Source organism: Rhinatrema bivittatum, chromosome 4 (genome assembly GCF_901001135.1).
Source record: "Rhinatrema bivittatum chromosome 4, aRhiBiv1.1, whole genome shotgun sequence".
NCBI classification, from domain to species: Eukaryota; Metazoa; Chordata; class Amphibia; order Gymnophiona; family Rhinatrematidae; genus Rhinatrema; species Rhinatrema bivittatum.
In genome coordinates, this window is record NC_042618.1 from 100,350,498 (window position 1) to 100,362,962 (window position 12,465).

The following is a 12,465-nucleotide window of genomic DNA, read 5'->3' on the forward strand; positions in this document are numbered from 1 at the left end:
GAGAGAACATTGCACAAATCTCATCTTTGAGTGAGTTTCCTCACTCTGAAGGTCATCAAATCTTCACACGAGAGCACTGTTCTGTTCGTATGTCTCATTTTGAATGTCAAAGTGGCCCTACACTAATACCTAAACCTCATCTCGAATTACTAGGTGGGCCTCCCATAGAGATATAAATACCTATTTAGTGTAAGGGCATTACAGCTAGGTGCTCTCACTCTCTCCCTCTCCCCAGTCTGCTCTCAACTCCTCCTCTTTTTCTGATCTGCATCACATCATACGTTATGGTGCAATTGCAAGCGTTAAAAGGTGTTTTCGCATGCGTTAAAGGTGCTTAACGCATGCAAAAATGCCATAACGCTATTTGATAAATGACCCTGCTATTTTGCTATTTTCTCCTCCCACTTCCTGTATTGCTTGAGGGTGACATGTCAGTTTCGTTGGCCATCGCCTGCCACCCCGATTCTTTAGTTTAATATATGATAATATATGATCTGAGTTTCATATATTATCAGACATTTAAACTAAAGAACAGTTATATTGTTTTGTTTTGTTTCCCCATTTGAAAAAATACAAAAAAGTAACAAAATATTCTTTGTCTTTTATGTCATTTCAGCTTACGCTAACGAGTTTTAGCACACATTGTATGCAAAACCAAGAAAAGTATGCACATTGTAAAAATGATTATGGGCGAAAGAAGAGCAGAAACTAAAATTGAAATGAACGAAATGAACAATGTAGATGGGAAAACAAAATGATACACACAACATATCTCCAAAACAAACCAACATAACATGAAACATTTTCCATGCACACACCCAGGTAAAGCCTTACTTGGGGTTCTTCAAAAGGTTTTACCTAAGGAAAGCTTCAGGATCCAGTCCTGATCTGGAACACGAATGAAAGAAATTAACAAAGTTGACTTTTCCACTGGCATCTCTGCAGATACTTCCAGCTCTTCAGTCAGATTCAAATTAGACAAAGTTATAGCTTCCAAACCTTTGTCTTCAACAAGGCCTTGGTTAATTACTATGTTCTCAATTGGGGCGGCACTCCTTTTGGGTTTTGAGGGACTCAGAGATTTTTTTAAAACGTTCAAACCCAGAAATATATTTCTGTTTGGGAATATTAATGGTTAATGTTTTGTCCTTTATGGCATTTTCAGTATTCTCCCTTCTCCTTCTGAACCCCTGTCCTGCCAGCTGGTGGACCTTAGGGGCATAGTTGGTAACAGTGATGCTTCTACGCACACCATTCTCCCTGGATCCTTTCCTGGCAGAGGGGAACGAGGAGTCTTTCAAGGCCCTTAGGTTTGCGGACTGCCCTTCGAGGTCCATATTCAAATGCAGTTAGCTGGATAACTCAGAAGTTGGACACTTATCTGCCTAGAATGTAACTGGCTAAGTTAGGGGTGTTGCGGGGAAGAGTTAAATTATCCAGCTAACTTTAGTTCCCCACACACACACACACACTGTCCCTCCCTTCACATTGTCATTGAAATGCCTTTTATAATTCACTTACATTTTCTAGGAGTGTCTTTGGCTCAGGGGCGGATTCCCGATGATGACCGGCCCGGGGATTTGCCGCCCCGGAGATACCACGTGGTCTGCCAAGCACGGCTCTGTCACAGCTGTGCTCGGCAGACCACGTGACTAGAGTGACCGGCCCTGCTTTGGCTCATTCTGCTTTAACCTGAGGGAGCGTTAGCTGCCAAAAACTAGCCAAGAAATGTGTTAAGTTAGTCCAATAAAAATGTACCACCTTATATATTTTTGTTTTTATTTTTTAAGCTTTATTTCTGTGCATCCAATTCAGAAGTTAGGCTAAATGACGAGCCTTCCACAAGGCAGGCTGTTATCTTTGATGATGTTTCCATGATTCCTCCCGGGGACTCTTCCAACAGAGAGTAGGCCTTAAGCCTTTAGATTTACCTTCTCCATTGAAAAATGCGACTCCCCTGGTTTCTGTACCAAAACAGAACAAGCAGCTCAAACTCGGAGCAGGAAGTAAGAGAAAGACTGCATACATTCCTGCAAATCTTACCCTTTATACCACTAGATGTCACTCCATGACCTCTTTAAAGGTATAAACATACTGCATCCAGCATCCAGCATCCACTATAAGCCATGGTTTTCTATGAGTACAGGCTAAGTATGGATTAGAAAGAGGTTAAGCATGGACCAATTGGGACCAGCGTCACATAGAGAAGATACCTCCCATTGGAGAGTGTCTGATAACCATTACCCTGTGTTCACTACCTCATAATCCAGTGTCTCAGAAGGTACTGATGCACTTAGTAAGGGAGACTTCTGGGACACCCTTATATTTCTTAACATAAAGGTTTCTTTAATCAAGCTTGAACTCCAAGCTTGTGAAGATACAGCCTGCTGTTTAATGTGCTGCTGAATTTTTCCCACTTTCTTTTGTAAGTTAGCAGTAAAATGGTCTCATGTTAATAATTTCTTATCCATTACCCCAATAGATTTTTGCATAGAAAGTAAATGTAAGAATTTAACCGACACCCATAATAAGCCTGCTAAACCGAATCCAAAGAAATCTTGCTAGGAGATTCACCATCCAGAGCCTCCAATCTTTGATACGCCTCCAAGATTGCTTCTCCCGCAGTCGGATCGGTAGCTTGCAGCAGCCATCCATCCAATCCACCATCTACTGGTCCTTTAGTCAGGTTCCTAGCTGTGATACTGTGGCTTGTTTGGGTCCAGAAAGCACCACAGTAAGATCCACAAAAGACCCCTCTTCTGATTATATATAGGATCCAGATGCTGTTGCCAGTGGAAAACCTCAGGGATAGGTGACCTAATCAGTGCCGGGGAATTAGGAATGCCCACCATGCCTGTCACAGTCGCATCGGCTGCCAGAATCTTAACAAGCACCAACCGTGGAGATCACATCACACCCATCCTCAGGAACCTGCATTGGCTCCCAATAAGTTTCAGAATCCTACACAAGTCCCTCACCATCATCCACAAAACCATTCACAATCAGCTCCAGCTCAAGCTGCAGATCCCATTCAGACTCCACACCGCTACAAGACCCTTCAGAGAAGCTTACACACCCCCACAACCAACGCCACCCTTCCTACAGCCACCAGAGAACGGGCCTTCTCGACAGCGGGACCAGCCATCTGGAATGCCATTCCTCCAGATCTCAGAATGGAACCCTGCCTGTTGACATTTAGGAAAAAAGTCAAGACCTGGCTGTTTCAGCAAGCCCACCCCCCCACCTCCACTCCTCTATTCCAGCAAGCCTCCCCATCCCTCCCGCCTATCCCCCCTTTTTTGATTCTGCGTCCCTTTCGTAGCTTGTTTCGGTTCATTTATAAGTGCCACTTATACAGAACTCTCCATATGTGACTGAAGGCACTCCCAATGTACCCTTGTTAAGTTTACTTCGTTTAACCTCAGCCTCTAGCTACTTCAGCTCCCAAGTTCCCACGACCCTGTTTTATTGTAACTTTGCTTCTTCTCCAATGTTAATGTTATAACCCCCTTATTCCTTGTAAACCGATATGATATGATCGGTATCATGATTGTCGGTATAGAAAAGAGTTAAATAATAATAATAATAATAATCTTCCAGCCCAGGAGATCTCACAATGAAACAGTCCATTGGTCCTGATGAAGCAAATTTACTTGGCATTTACCGATGAAAACACTCCTTTTCCAGTGCTTATGCTTTGGTACAATTCATCTCCACAAAAGTAAATATTGAAGAGCATTAGAACTAACCAAATGAGTAAAGAAAAAACAACAACCCCCCCCTTCCCCCCATAAAGTGGAAGAGAGACCCAAGCAATTTCTAATGCAACAGGCACCATCTTGCCCCCCCCGGCCTTTGGTATTTCTCAGTATGATTTCTGTTTCCAATGCAAATCCAGGCAGTGAGCTGTTTACTCCTGTTACACTGACTTTCCAGATAAAGGGAATATTATTCCACTGTATATTAACAGAATGAGAAAGTTCCCCATTCCTTTCTTGCCAAGAAGGGGTTTAGATGGGAGCAGAGCTATGGGCACACTCATTGCTACAGAAACACCAAGTAACTATACACATCCTCTTCCTTCCGGCCTGGAGAGGAATGTGTGGAAAATGTTCAGGCTCCAGGCTAATCAATAGCTACAGATGAAATTTTGCTAGTGTGTGAGGGAAGAGGCAGTGGGAGAGGAAAATTCTGGATACTCCAATGAAACAAGAAACAGATGTCGAGAGGGCAGCACCTCCTTATAATAGTCCTGGGGGAATTATGCACTACTGTGGAGCACAGAATTCCCCTCCTGTGCAGTTGCGCAGATTCTGGGCAGAATTTGGCAGGCCCCAGCTTGCCGTGAGCACAGGCTGTCCTGCTTGCAGTACGCCGGGGCCTGTAACTTCTTCGCGGTGAGAGGGATGGCCAGGGGCGGATTGTGGGAAAATAGTGGCCCGGAGGATTTTTCTCCATACTGGCCCATGGGTACCCAATTACACATACAATTTGGTGAATAAAGGGACCATAAAATATGCACAGACAAACTGAACTGGAAATCACAACAAGTTAGACTGATTGTAATGCAGCAATGGAAAAACAGAAAATACCATCATTCTTCATAAAACATCAAACAATAAAATCAAGAACTATAAAACATCACAATAGGAAAATCATACTAAAAATATGTATTTCAAAACTGCTGATGAATAGAACCTCCAGTAATTTAACTCAGGGAAATTTTCAAAAATTAGTATATAACACCAATAAAATATTTCAAAAAGAGCAGACATCAAATAATATTCAATAATTAAAACTAATAAGGATTTTTAAAAGCCCTGCTGTCCCCTTCTGTGGGAGCTCTTGATTTCCAGTCACCCTGATATTGTCGAGGATTAGGAGGTTATCCTCTCTCTCTCACATATACTCATTAGGGATGTGAATCGTTTTTTGACGATTTAAAATATCGTCCGATATATTTTAAATCGTCAAAAATCGTTAGAGGCGATATTTAATAGGAATTCCCCCGATTTATCGTCAAAAATCGTAAATTGGGGGAAGGGGGAGGGGAAGGGGGAGGGCGGGAAAACCGGCACACTAAAACATCCCTAAAACCCACCCCGACCCTTTAAAATAAATCCCCCACCCTCCCGAACCCCCCCAAAATGTCTTAAATTACCTGGGGTCCAGTGGGGGGGGGTCCCGTTGTGATCTTCCACTCTCGGGCGTCGGGCGCGTTGATAGAAAATGGCGCCGGCGCCATTTTGGTTTCTGTTCCCCGACGTCACGAGCGTAGGAGATCGCTCCCGGACCTCCGCTGGACCCCCAGGGACTTTTGGCCAGCTTGGGGGGGCCTCCTGACCCCCACAAGACTTGCCAAAAGTCCAGCGGGGGTCCGGGAACGACCTCCTGCACTCGAATCGTGTTGCCGTACGGCCGGCGCCATTTTGCTGTACGGCAATATGGCCGGCGCCATTTTGGGGGGGTTCGGGAGGGTGGGGGATTTATTTTAAAGGGTCAGGGTGGGTTTTAGGGATGTTTTAGTGTGCCGGTTTTCCCGCCCTCCCCCAATTTACGATTTACACAATATTTAAAAACACAAAACCGCGACGATTCGATTCCCTCCCCCCTCAGCCGAAATCGATCGTTAAGACGATCGATCACATGATACACATCTCTAATACTCACATGTCCATTCTCTCTCACACGTACACTGTCACATACATACACATTCATGCTCTTATATCCACCATAACCTCTCGCTCTCACTGACACTGACACACTCTCAGGCTCTAAGACACTCTCTCCTGCTCCAGACACAAACTCTTACTCCCTTGGATTTTCTCATACACACTCATGCTCTCACACTCACTGGCTCCCTCACATACACACAAATACACACACCCAGGCAAGCTCCCAGTCATTCTCACACCACTCCCTCCCCAACCCCCAGGCATGCACACATTCATTCTCACACACACAGACCCCCAGGCAGAGTCCCATGCATTCACACGCACACAGTAAAGGCAGACCCCCCTCTTTTTTGCCAGCAACCTCGGAGCCTCTCTCATTCCTCTGCTGCCACTGTCACTACTGCCGCATGGCTATTGGGGAGGTGCCGATTGCTGCTACTGACACTGAAGCCCATTCTGCTGCCTCCTCTGTGCAGGCCCCGTGGGTTTCCACTTCCTCCATGTTGATCTCGTACATTGTGAGATCCGCATAGAGAAAGTGCTATTCTTGCACATTCCCAAAGATTACATGTGCCAATCACTAAAAAGTAATTTATTTTTTTTTTACCTTTGCGGTCTGATCTTAGTTTTCTAATCGGTTGGTCACAGGCTTTTTTTTCCCACCTTCCCTTTCTTATTTTTTTTGCCAATTCCTTTTATATTGTCTTTTTTTCTGTTTATTTTCTCTCCATCTTCTTCCCTCAAACACACAGTCAGGTTCTAATTCTCACATGCATTTCTCTCTCTCACACACAGACAGGCTCTCACTGTCACATGCTCTCTCTCATACAATCATTCATACACACAGGCACTCACTGTCACATGCTGTCTCTCTCTCACACACAAAGAGGCTCTGACATGCTATATCTGCAAATATTCACGACCTCACTCCCATACACAATGTCTCAACTCATCTCATACACACACACACTCTACAGACCCTCAGCCTCTCTCTCACCTCTGGGCCTCCTCTTTGCGGGTCGCCGCAGGATGGGCTCTGCAGCGGCCCTGATCTTCTCAGGCTGCGGCGGTCCTGCTACCCGGCCTCTTCCTCTTCTCGGGCCGCTGCGATGATTCGTGGCGACCCGCAAGCGCTGCTCCTCTTCTGCAAGCGCTGATGCTCCTCCTCCTTCCTGCCCACGTGGCTCCGGCAACGTTTACTTCCGGGGCCACGCAGGCAGGAAGGAGGAGAAACATCAGCGCGTTTAAACGCGATCTTTTTCTTCGGGCCGTGGTAACATGAGCCTCACCACGGCCCTGCCGATCTGCCTGTCACAGCGCCGCATGAGCCTCCCTGCGCCCGGGGGCATTGGCTCCCCTCGGGATACCACTGCTCGCGGAGGCCCAGGCCTAGTGCTTTCACCGGCCCTGTCCGTAGGTTTCTCTTCAGGCCGCAGCGCCAGCAGATCCTCTTCTTGTCTTTGGCCGGGAAGTTTAAAAAAAAAAATCATGTGATGGGAGCGACCGGCCCACCGGGGGAAGCCCGATCCCCCGATAGGCCAATCCGCCCCTGGGGATGGCCTCCGCTTGCAGCACACCAGGGCCTGCTTCATTTTCACTGCGAGCGGAGGCCATCCACTCCCAGTGAAGAAGGAACAGGCCCCTGTGTGCTATGAGTGGGTTGGATTCCACTGGTGGTGAAAATGAAGCAGACCCAGGTGTTCCACGAATGAAGGCCGTCCCACTCACAGCAAAGTTGGAGCAGGCCCCGGTGAGAGAGAGTCTGTGTGTGTGTATGTGTGTAAAACTGTGAGCCTGGGGGGTGAGAGAGAGAGCATGTGTGAGGGTGCAAGTGTGTGGGTGCCAAAGAGAGGGAGCTTATGTGAGGAGATTATGAAGGAGTGTGTATATGTAACCATCTCCATTATTGTTTACATGTTTGAATTAATAACCTGTCCTTTCTCTTCTTTCTCTGCCAAGTTCCAATCTCCCTGTTATATGTAACTGCATTTTCCGCCCCATTGTTTTTAGTTATGTTTACGATGCACCCCTGTTTTATGTGAACCAGCATGATGGGACTGCGTTCTCGAATGCCGGTATATAAAAACCCAAAATAAAATATAAATATAAATGTGTGAGAGATTGGGGGTTGGTGTGTGAGAAAAAGGGATTGTGTGTATGTGAGGGTGCTTGTTTGTTTATGAGAGAGGGAGCCTGTGTGAGGATGTGTATATATGTAAGAAAGAGAGCCTGTGTAAAGGGGATGTGTATGTGTATGAGAGAGAGAAGGAGCCTATATGTGTGTGTGTGGGGTGAGTGAGAGAGGAAGCCAGTGTGCAGGGTTGTGTGTGAGAGACGTAGGTAGCTTATGTAAGGGTGTATGCATAAAGGAGAAAGGGAGCCTGTGTGGTTGTGTGTGTGCAAGAAATGGAGCCTGTATGAGGTTTTGTGTAAGTGAGAGAGAGGAGGTCTTTATGAAGATGTATGTGTGTATGTATGTGCATGAGAGAAAGAGAGGAAGCCTGTATGAAGGGATGTGTATGTGCACTAGAGAGAGGGAGCTTGTGTGTGGGAGAGAGAGAGAGGGACAGAGGGAGCCTGTGTAAGGGGCAGAGAGAGGGGTCAAACTCTGGGAGTGAAGATAGAGTGGAAGGGATTGAGCTTAGAGAGGGAGGGGAGAGATAGTGGCAGGTGCATGAGTTGGGGTCTGAGAGGGCAAACTGAAAGGAGACTGGCTAGGGGAGTAGGGAGAGAGGGTGGAAGAGACAATCTTATAGTGAACCTCTAGGGAAATTCTGCTCAAAATATTTAACTCTCTGCATCTTTAAGTAATAACTCTTTTCTGTATTACATTTTAAACTAATTACTTAAAGACTGTCATGTATATTCTGTTATTTTGACCAATATAAAGTATGCAGAATTTTAAGTGTTTTGTGTGCAGAATTCCCCCAGGAGTAATATAATGCTTATTGCTTCCTAAGCTTTGATGAATGTGGCTATATTATTTGATTGCCTTGATCACATACCAGGACCACAGACAGGTATATGTAAAATATATTTATATGTGGTCTTTTCTTAAACAAAACAAAAAAAAGCATGAATCCCGGTCACTGAAAGGGGGAGCAATGTGGACTCTGAGGTCCCTGGACAAAGCAGATGCAAAACATATGTTGTGGTGCTTAATGCTCCCTCTTGCCACATATTGTATGTTTGTAATAGCCCTTTAGATAGCCTGTCATTGTGGTATGTCCCTGGTTTGTACCCAGGTCTATTTCTTGGAGGACTTTAGGGCGTGTGCACTATCGACAGGAGAAAAAACTACCTCTAGCCCCATGTCACAGCCTTTAGGTAGAATTTCTCCAGTTCCCCTTACCTCTGTGCAGTGTTGCTCTTTCTTTTTACGAATCCCTTCATACAGCTCTTCCCCCAGCTGCCGCAGATCGACCTCCAGTTTCTGCTTCAGCTCCAGGACTCGGGGATCAGTGATGTCCAACATCTCTCCTGTGTCCCCCCATGCACCACTCTCGTCTCCGGTTAAACTCCTGCAGCAGAAACAGAAGGCATCATGCAGAGGGTAAGTGGCAAATGAAGTCCAGGATGCTGGGTGTCCTGTGTCCCTGCAGCACTTAACAGCAGTCGGGAAGCCTGGCGTTGGCCTCAGCCGTGGGAGGATGAGCTCTCAGCACCTATGCATACACCCGAGAATGCATTAAGGGTGCCTTGGGCCCAGGTTGGTACTCTGCCTACTCCCATTCACATCCTGCAGTAACAGACCCCTAATCTGAACCTGTATGGACTTCCTCTAGGCCTGGACTTTGTGAATCTTCCCCCATCCCTCCCCCTGCAGAGCAGTTTCCCATGTGTGCAGACACTGGGCAGTTCCACTCTGTGTATCTGCTGCTTCACTGAGATCTCTCTATGCCCCTAGGTGGGGGGAGGGGGTGTGTGAGAAGGTGGAGGGGAGGGTATAATTGCTTCAGATGGGATATTCTTTGTCCAGGGACATCACTGTACCTTTTCTTCTTGTTGCCTTTCCAGTTGCTGCCTTTCTTCCTGTTTCCTTGGCTGCAGAGCTCGGAGAAGAGTGCAGAGTATCTCTGCAGAAGTTCCTCTCTGCGTTTACTGCTCTTCCGCTCCATCTCCTTCAGCTCCTTCTCCTGCTTCCTCTGCATCTTTACATATCCTTTCTGCTTCTGAAGTTCCTCCAGGCTGGAAGTCTGAGGCTCTGAAACAGGCACAGCCCTGAAATGCTTTCATCCTCTCCCACTTCCCCTCCTCATCTCTGCCTTACTCCCTGCTTTTCTTCCTTCCCCTCCTTGTATCCTTGTCCCAGTCTCCCTTCACCTCTCTGTTACACTCTCTGTCCAGTGGTCTTCATTCCTGCAGAGGCTTTGTTCTTAATCTTATTTTTTTCCCCTTTAGGTTCTGCAGTTATTTTCTACTTCTTTGGATTTGCAGATCAATCTCACCCTGCTGGGCTACAGCACTACCAGCCCTTCTGCAGAGTTACTTGGATTTTTCTCTATTTTTAACCCCTCCCATCTAGCTCAGCAATTATAGAAACAATCCTGCAAGCAGAGAAGCATGAGACACAGTTCCTTCCAGAATGCACCAACACGTGATCAGCCAGCTAGTGGCTGTCGCTGTTGTGTATATGCAGGGCCGGTGTGTCCCATTAGGTGAACTAGGCAGTCATCTAGAGTGCCAACCATTAGGGGGCAGCGAAGAGCAGCCACGTGGGGCCTCGAGCGGAGCCTATCCTGCTAGCGGCCTAGAGGAGTAGAGACCTGGCAGGCCACAAGCAGCACCCATCCTGCTCGCAACACAGAGAAGCACAGAATCGAATGGCTGCAAGCAGTGCCCTTCCTGCTCGTGGCCGAGGAAAGCAAACAATCGGCGGGCCACGAGTGGCGACTCAGTGAATGAGGTTGGGACCGGGAGGGGAGGCAGGCACAAGGCAGAAGGTTCGCCATGGGTGCCTAACACCCTTGCAGCGGCCCTGTGTATATGCGAGGGTGGGACTCTGTCTCCCTGCTCCTGCAGTAGTCCCGTCGAGCACCGGGAGCAGAAGCCTGGCCTGGGTCTCAAAGCGGGGTCTCTCGCAGGTTAGCACACAGCACTGTCATGGAGTTGCTGGGCCAGTCCTCGATTTCCTTTTCCAAACTCTTCTGTTTTCAATCACTTTTCTTTTTCTTTCTCCTCATCCTGCCACCAACCATCTCTTGCTCAGAAGTCTCCTCCCTCTCAGCTAGGACAGATCTCTAGTGATCAACAGGCAGAGGGAATCTGTCTAGGCCTTCAAGTAACCTCAACCTGGAGGTTTCTGACTACCAAAAACATTTTTTAAAATGTGTAAAAATGAAATCGTGGACGTTCCTTACTTCTAAAATGTGTTATTTTCCTGTACATTTGGGATCCTGATATTGTTTTGATCTCCAAAGGTCTGAGAAAAGTTCCATTTTGCACATATGGGGAAAAATATCTGTATCGAATCACATCCTAAGATGCATTGAATTTTTTGACTTTCAGAATTCAAAGCTGAACTGCACTGGCACAAGAGGAAAGCAGAGAGCCCTCCATTATACTCACTGCACTTAGGGACCTATGTACTACGCATTTTCCCCATGCACTCAACATAAGGAAAACCCTTTAGTACATCAAACCTTTACAGATAACAAAGCAAAGGAAGATTCAGGGAAGAAGAAATGAAATTAGAAGTATTTCTTAAAAAAGGACGATTGGAGTAAATATTTCAATTGCAATAAAACTAGGGGAGGGTAGCACATGCTAGTTTATTGAGAGGGATGAATTGGAACCTTAGTTCTCTTGGACCAATATAACAATAATTACAATAATTACAATAATAACAATAAGCAATACAGTGCCCTCGGGTGAGCGCACGACGTTACTGGCACTTGGACGCACATTCAAAACACCCCCCCCCCCCAATGCAATAAGAGGATTACTGCGTCCAAAACGTGCGTCCAAACAAGTGTGAAGCTAATAGTGCTCATCACATGTAAATTCATGTTCATGAGGCTCTTAGCTATTATCCCCGATGCAAAAAAAAAAAAAAAAAGATGTGCGTCCGACGTGCACATTTTCACTCTCCAAATTTAACACCTGCCCCAGAGCAAGCGTTAATTTTTGAGGAGTCCCAAAAGTTTACAGAAGAGCAGAAAATGCATCCGTTTTCCTAACCCACTGACAGCCACCTCTCCTGGACGCTTAATGGCAAGGAGGCCCTAGAAACACAAAACTTTCTGTAGTGCCTCCTTTCTAATGCAGAATTCTGGTTCACTTGAAAAGTCTTCAAGGTGGACCTAAAAAAAGAAGGATATAGTAATCTAAAGAGGATAGGATCAGGAACTAAGTGACTGCCTGAAAATCTGCCTGGTTAAGAATTAGTATTAATGTCAGCAAGATTTGAAATTTAAAGAAAGAACTGTGAACTAACGACTGTGCATGAGGGTGAAAGGAGAGGGCAGAATCAACAACTTCTCTCAAATCTTTAACTTAAGTCCTAATTGGGATCATGGACTTGGCAAGAGACCAAGATGTTGGGGCATCAGGTACCTCGGAATGAGACAGCAATAAAATTTCAGTCTTGCTAACATTCAAAACTAAACTATTATCTGACAGCCAAGTATTGATATGCTGCAAACAGCTAGCAAACTTTTCCAGTGCTATATCCCATGATGTAGAAAAGGGGAAGAAAAACTGTATAATCACCTGCATATAGTTTAAAACTAATATCCATGTGTGTTAAAATCTCACAGAGAGGAAGTACGCAATTACGCCATTTTCTGAG

General features: G+C 46.0%; 1 protein-coding gene across 4 annotated transcripts in view; it reads right to left on the minus strand.

Moving 5' to 3' along the window:
- Positions 1-12,465, minus strand: part of PLCB2 (phospholipase C beta 2) — a 152,553-nt gene that overhangs the window by 23,103 nt on the left and 116,985 nt on the right. For 2 of the 4 annotated variants that reach the window (XM_029598517.1, XM_029598516.1), the window contains exons 26-27: positions 9,669-9,879; positions 9,028-9,196 (exon numbers count right to left, since the gene is read on the minus strand). In XM_029598517.1, coding sequence (XP_029454377.1) covers positions 9,028-9,196; positions 9,669-9,879 — 380 coding nt within the window. Of the gene's footprint in view, positions 1-1,790; positions 1,965-9,027; positions 9,197-9,668; positions 9,880-9,915; positions 11,978-12,465 lie in introns of those variants that run through there. The other 2 variants (XM_029598518.1, XM_029598519.1) reach the window with 2 other exon arrangements.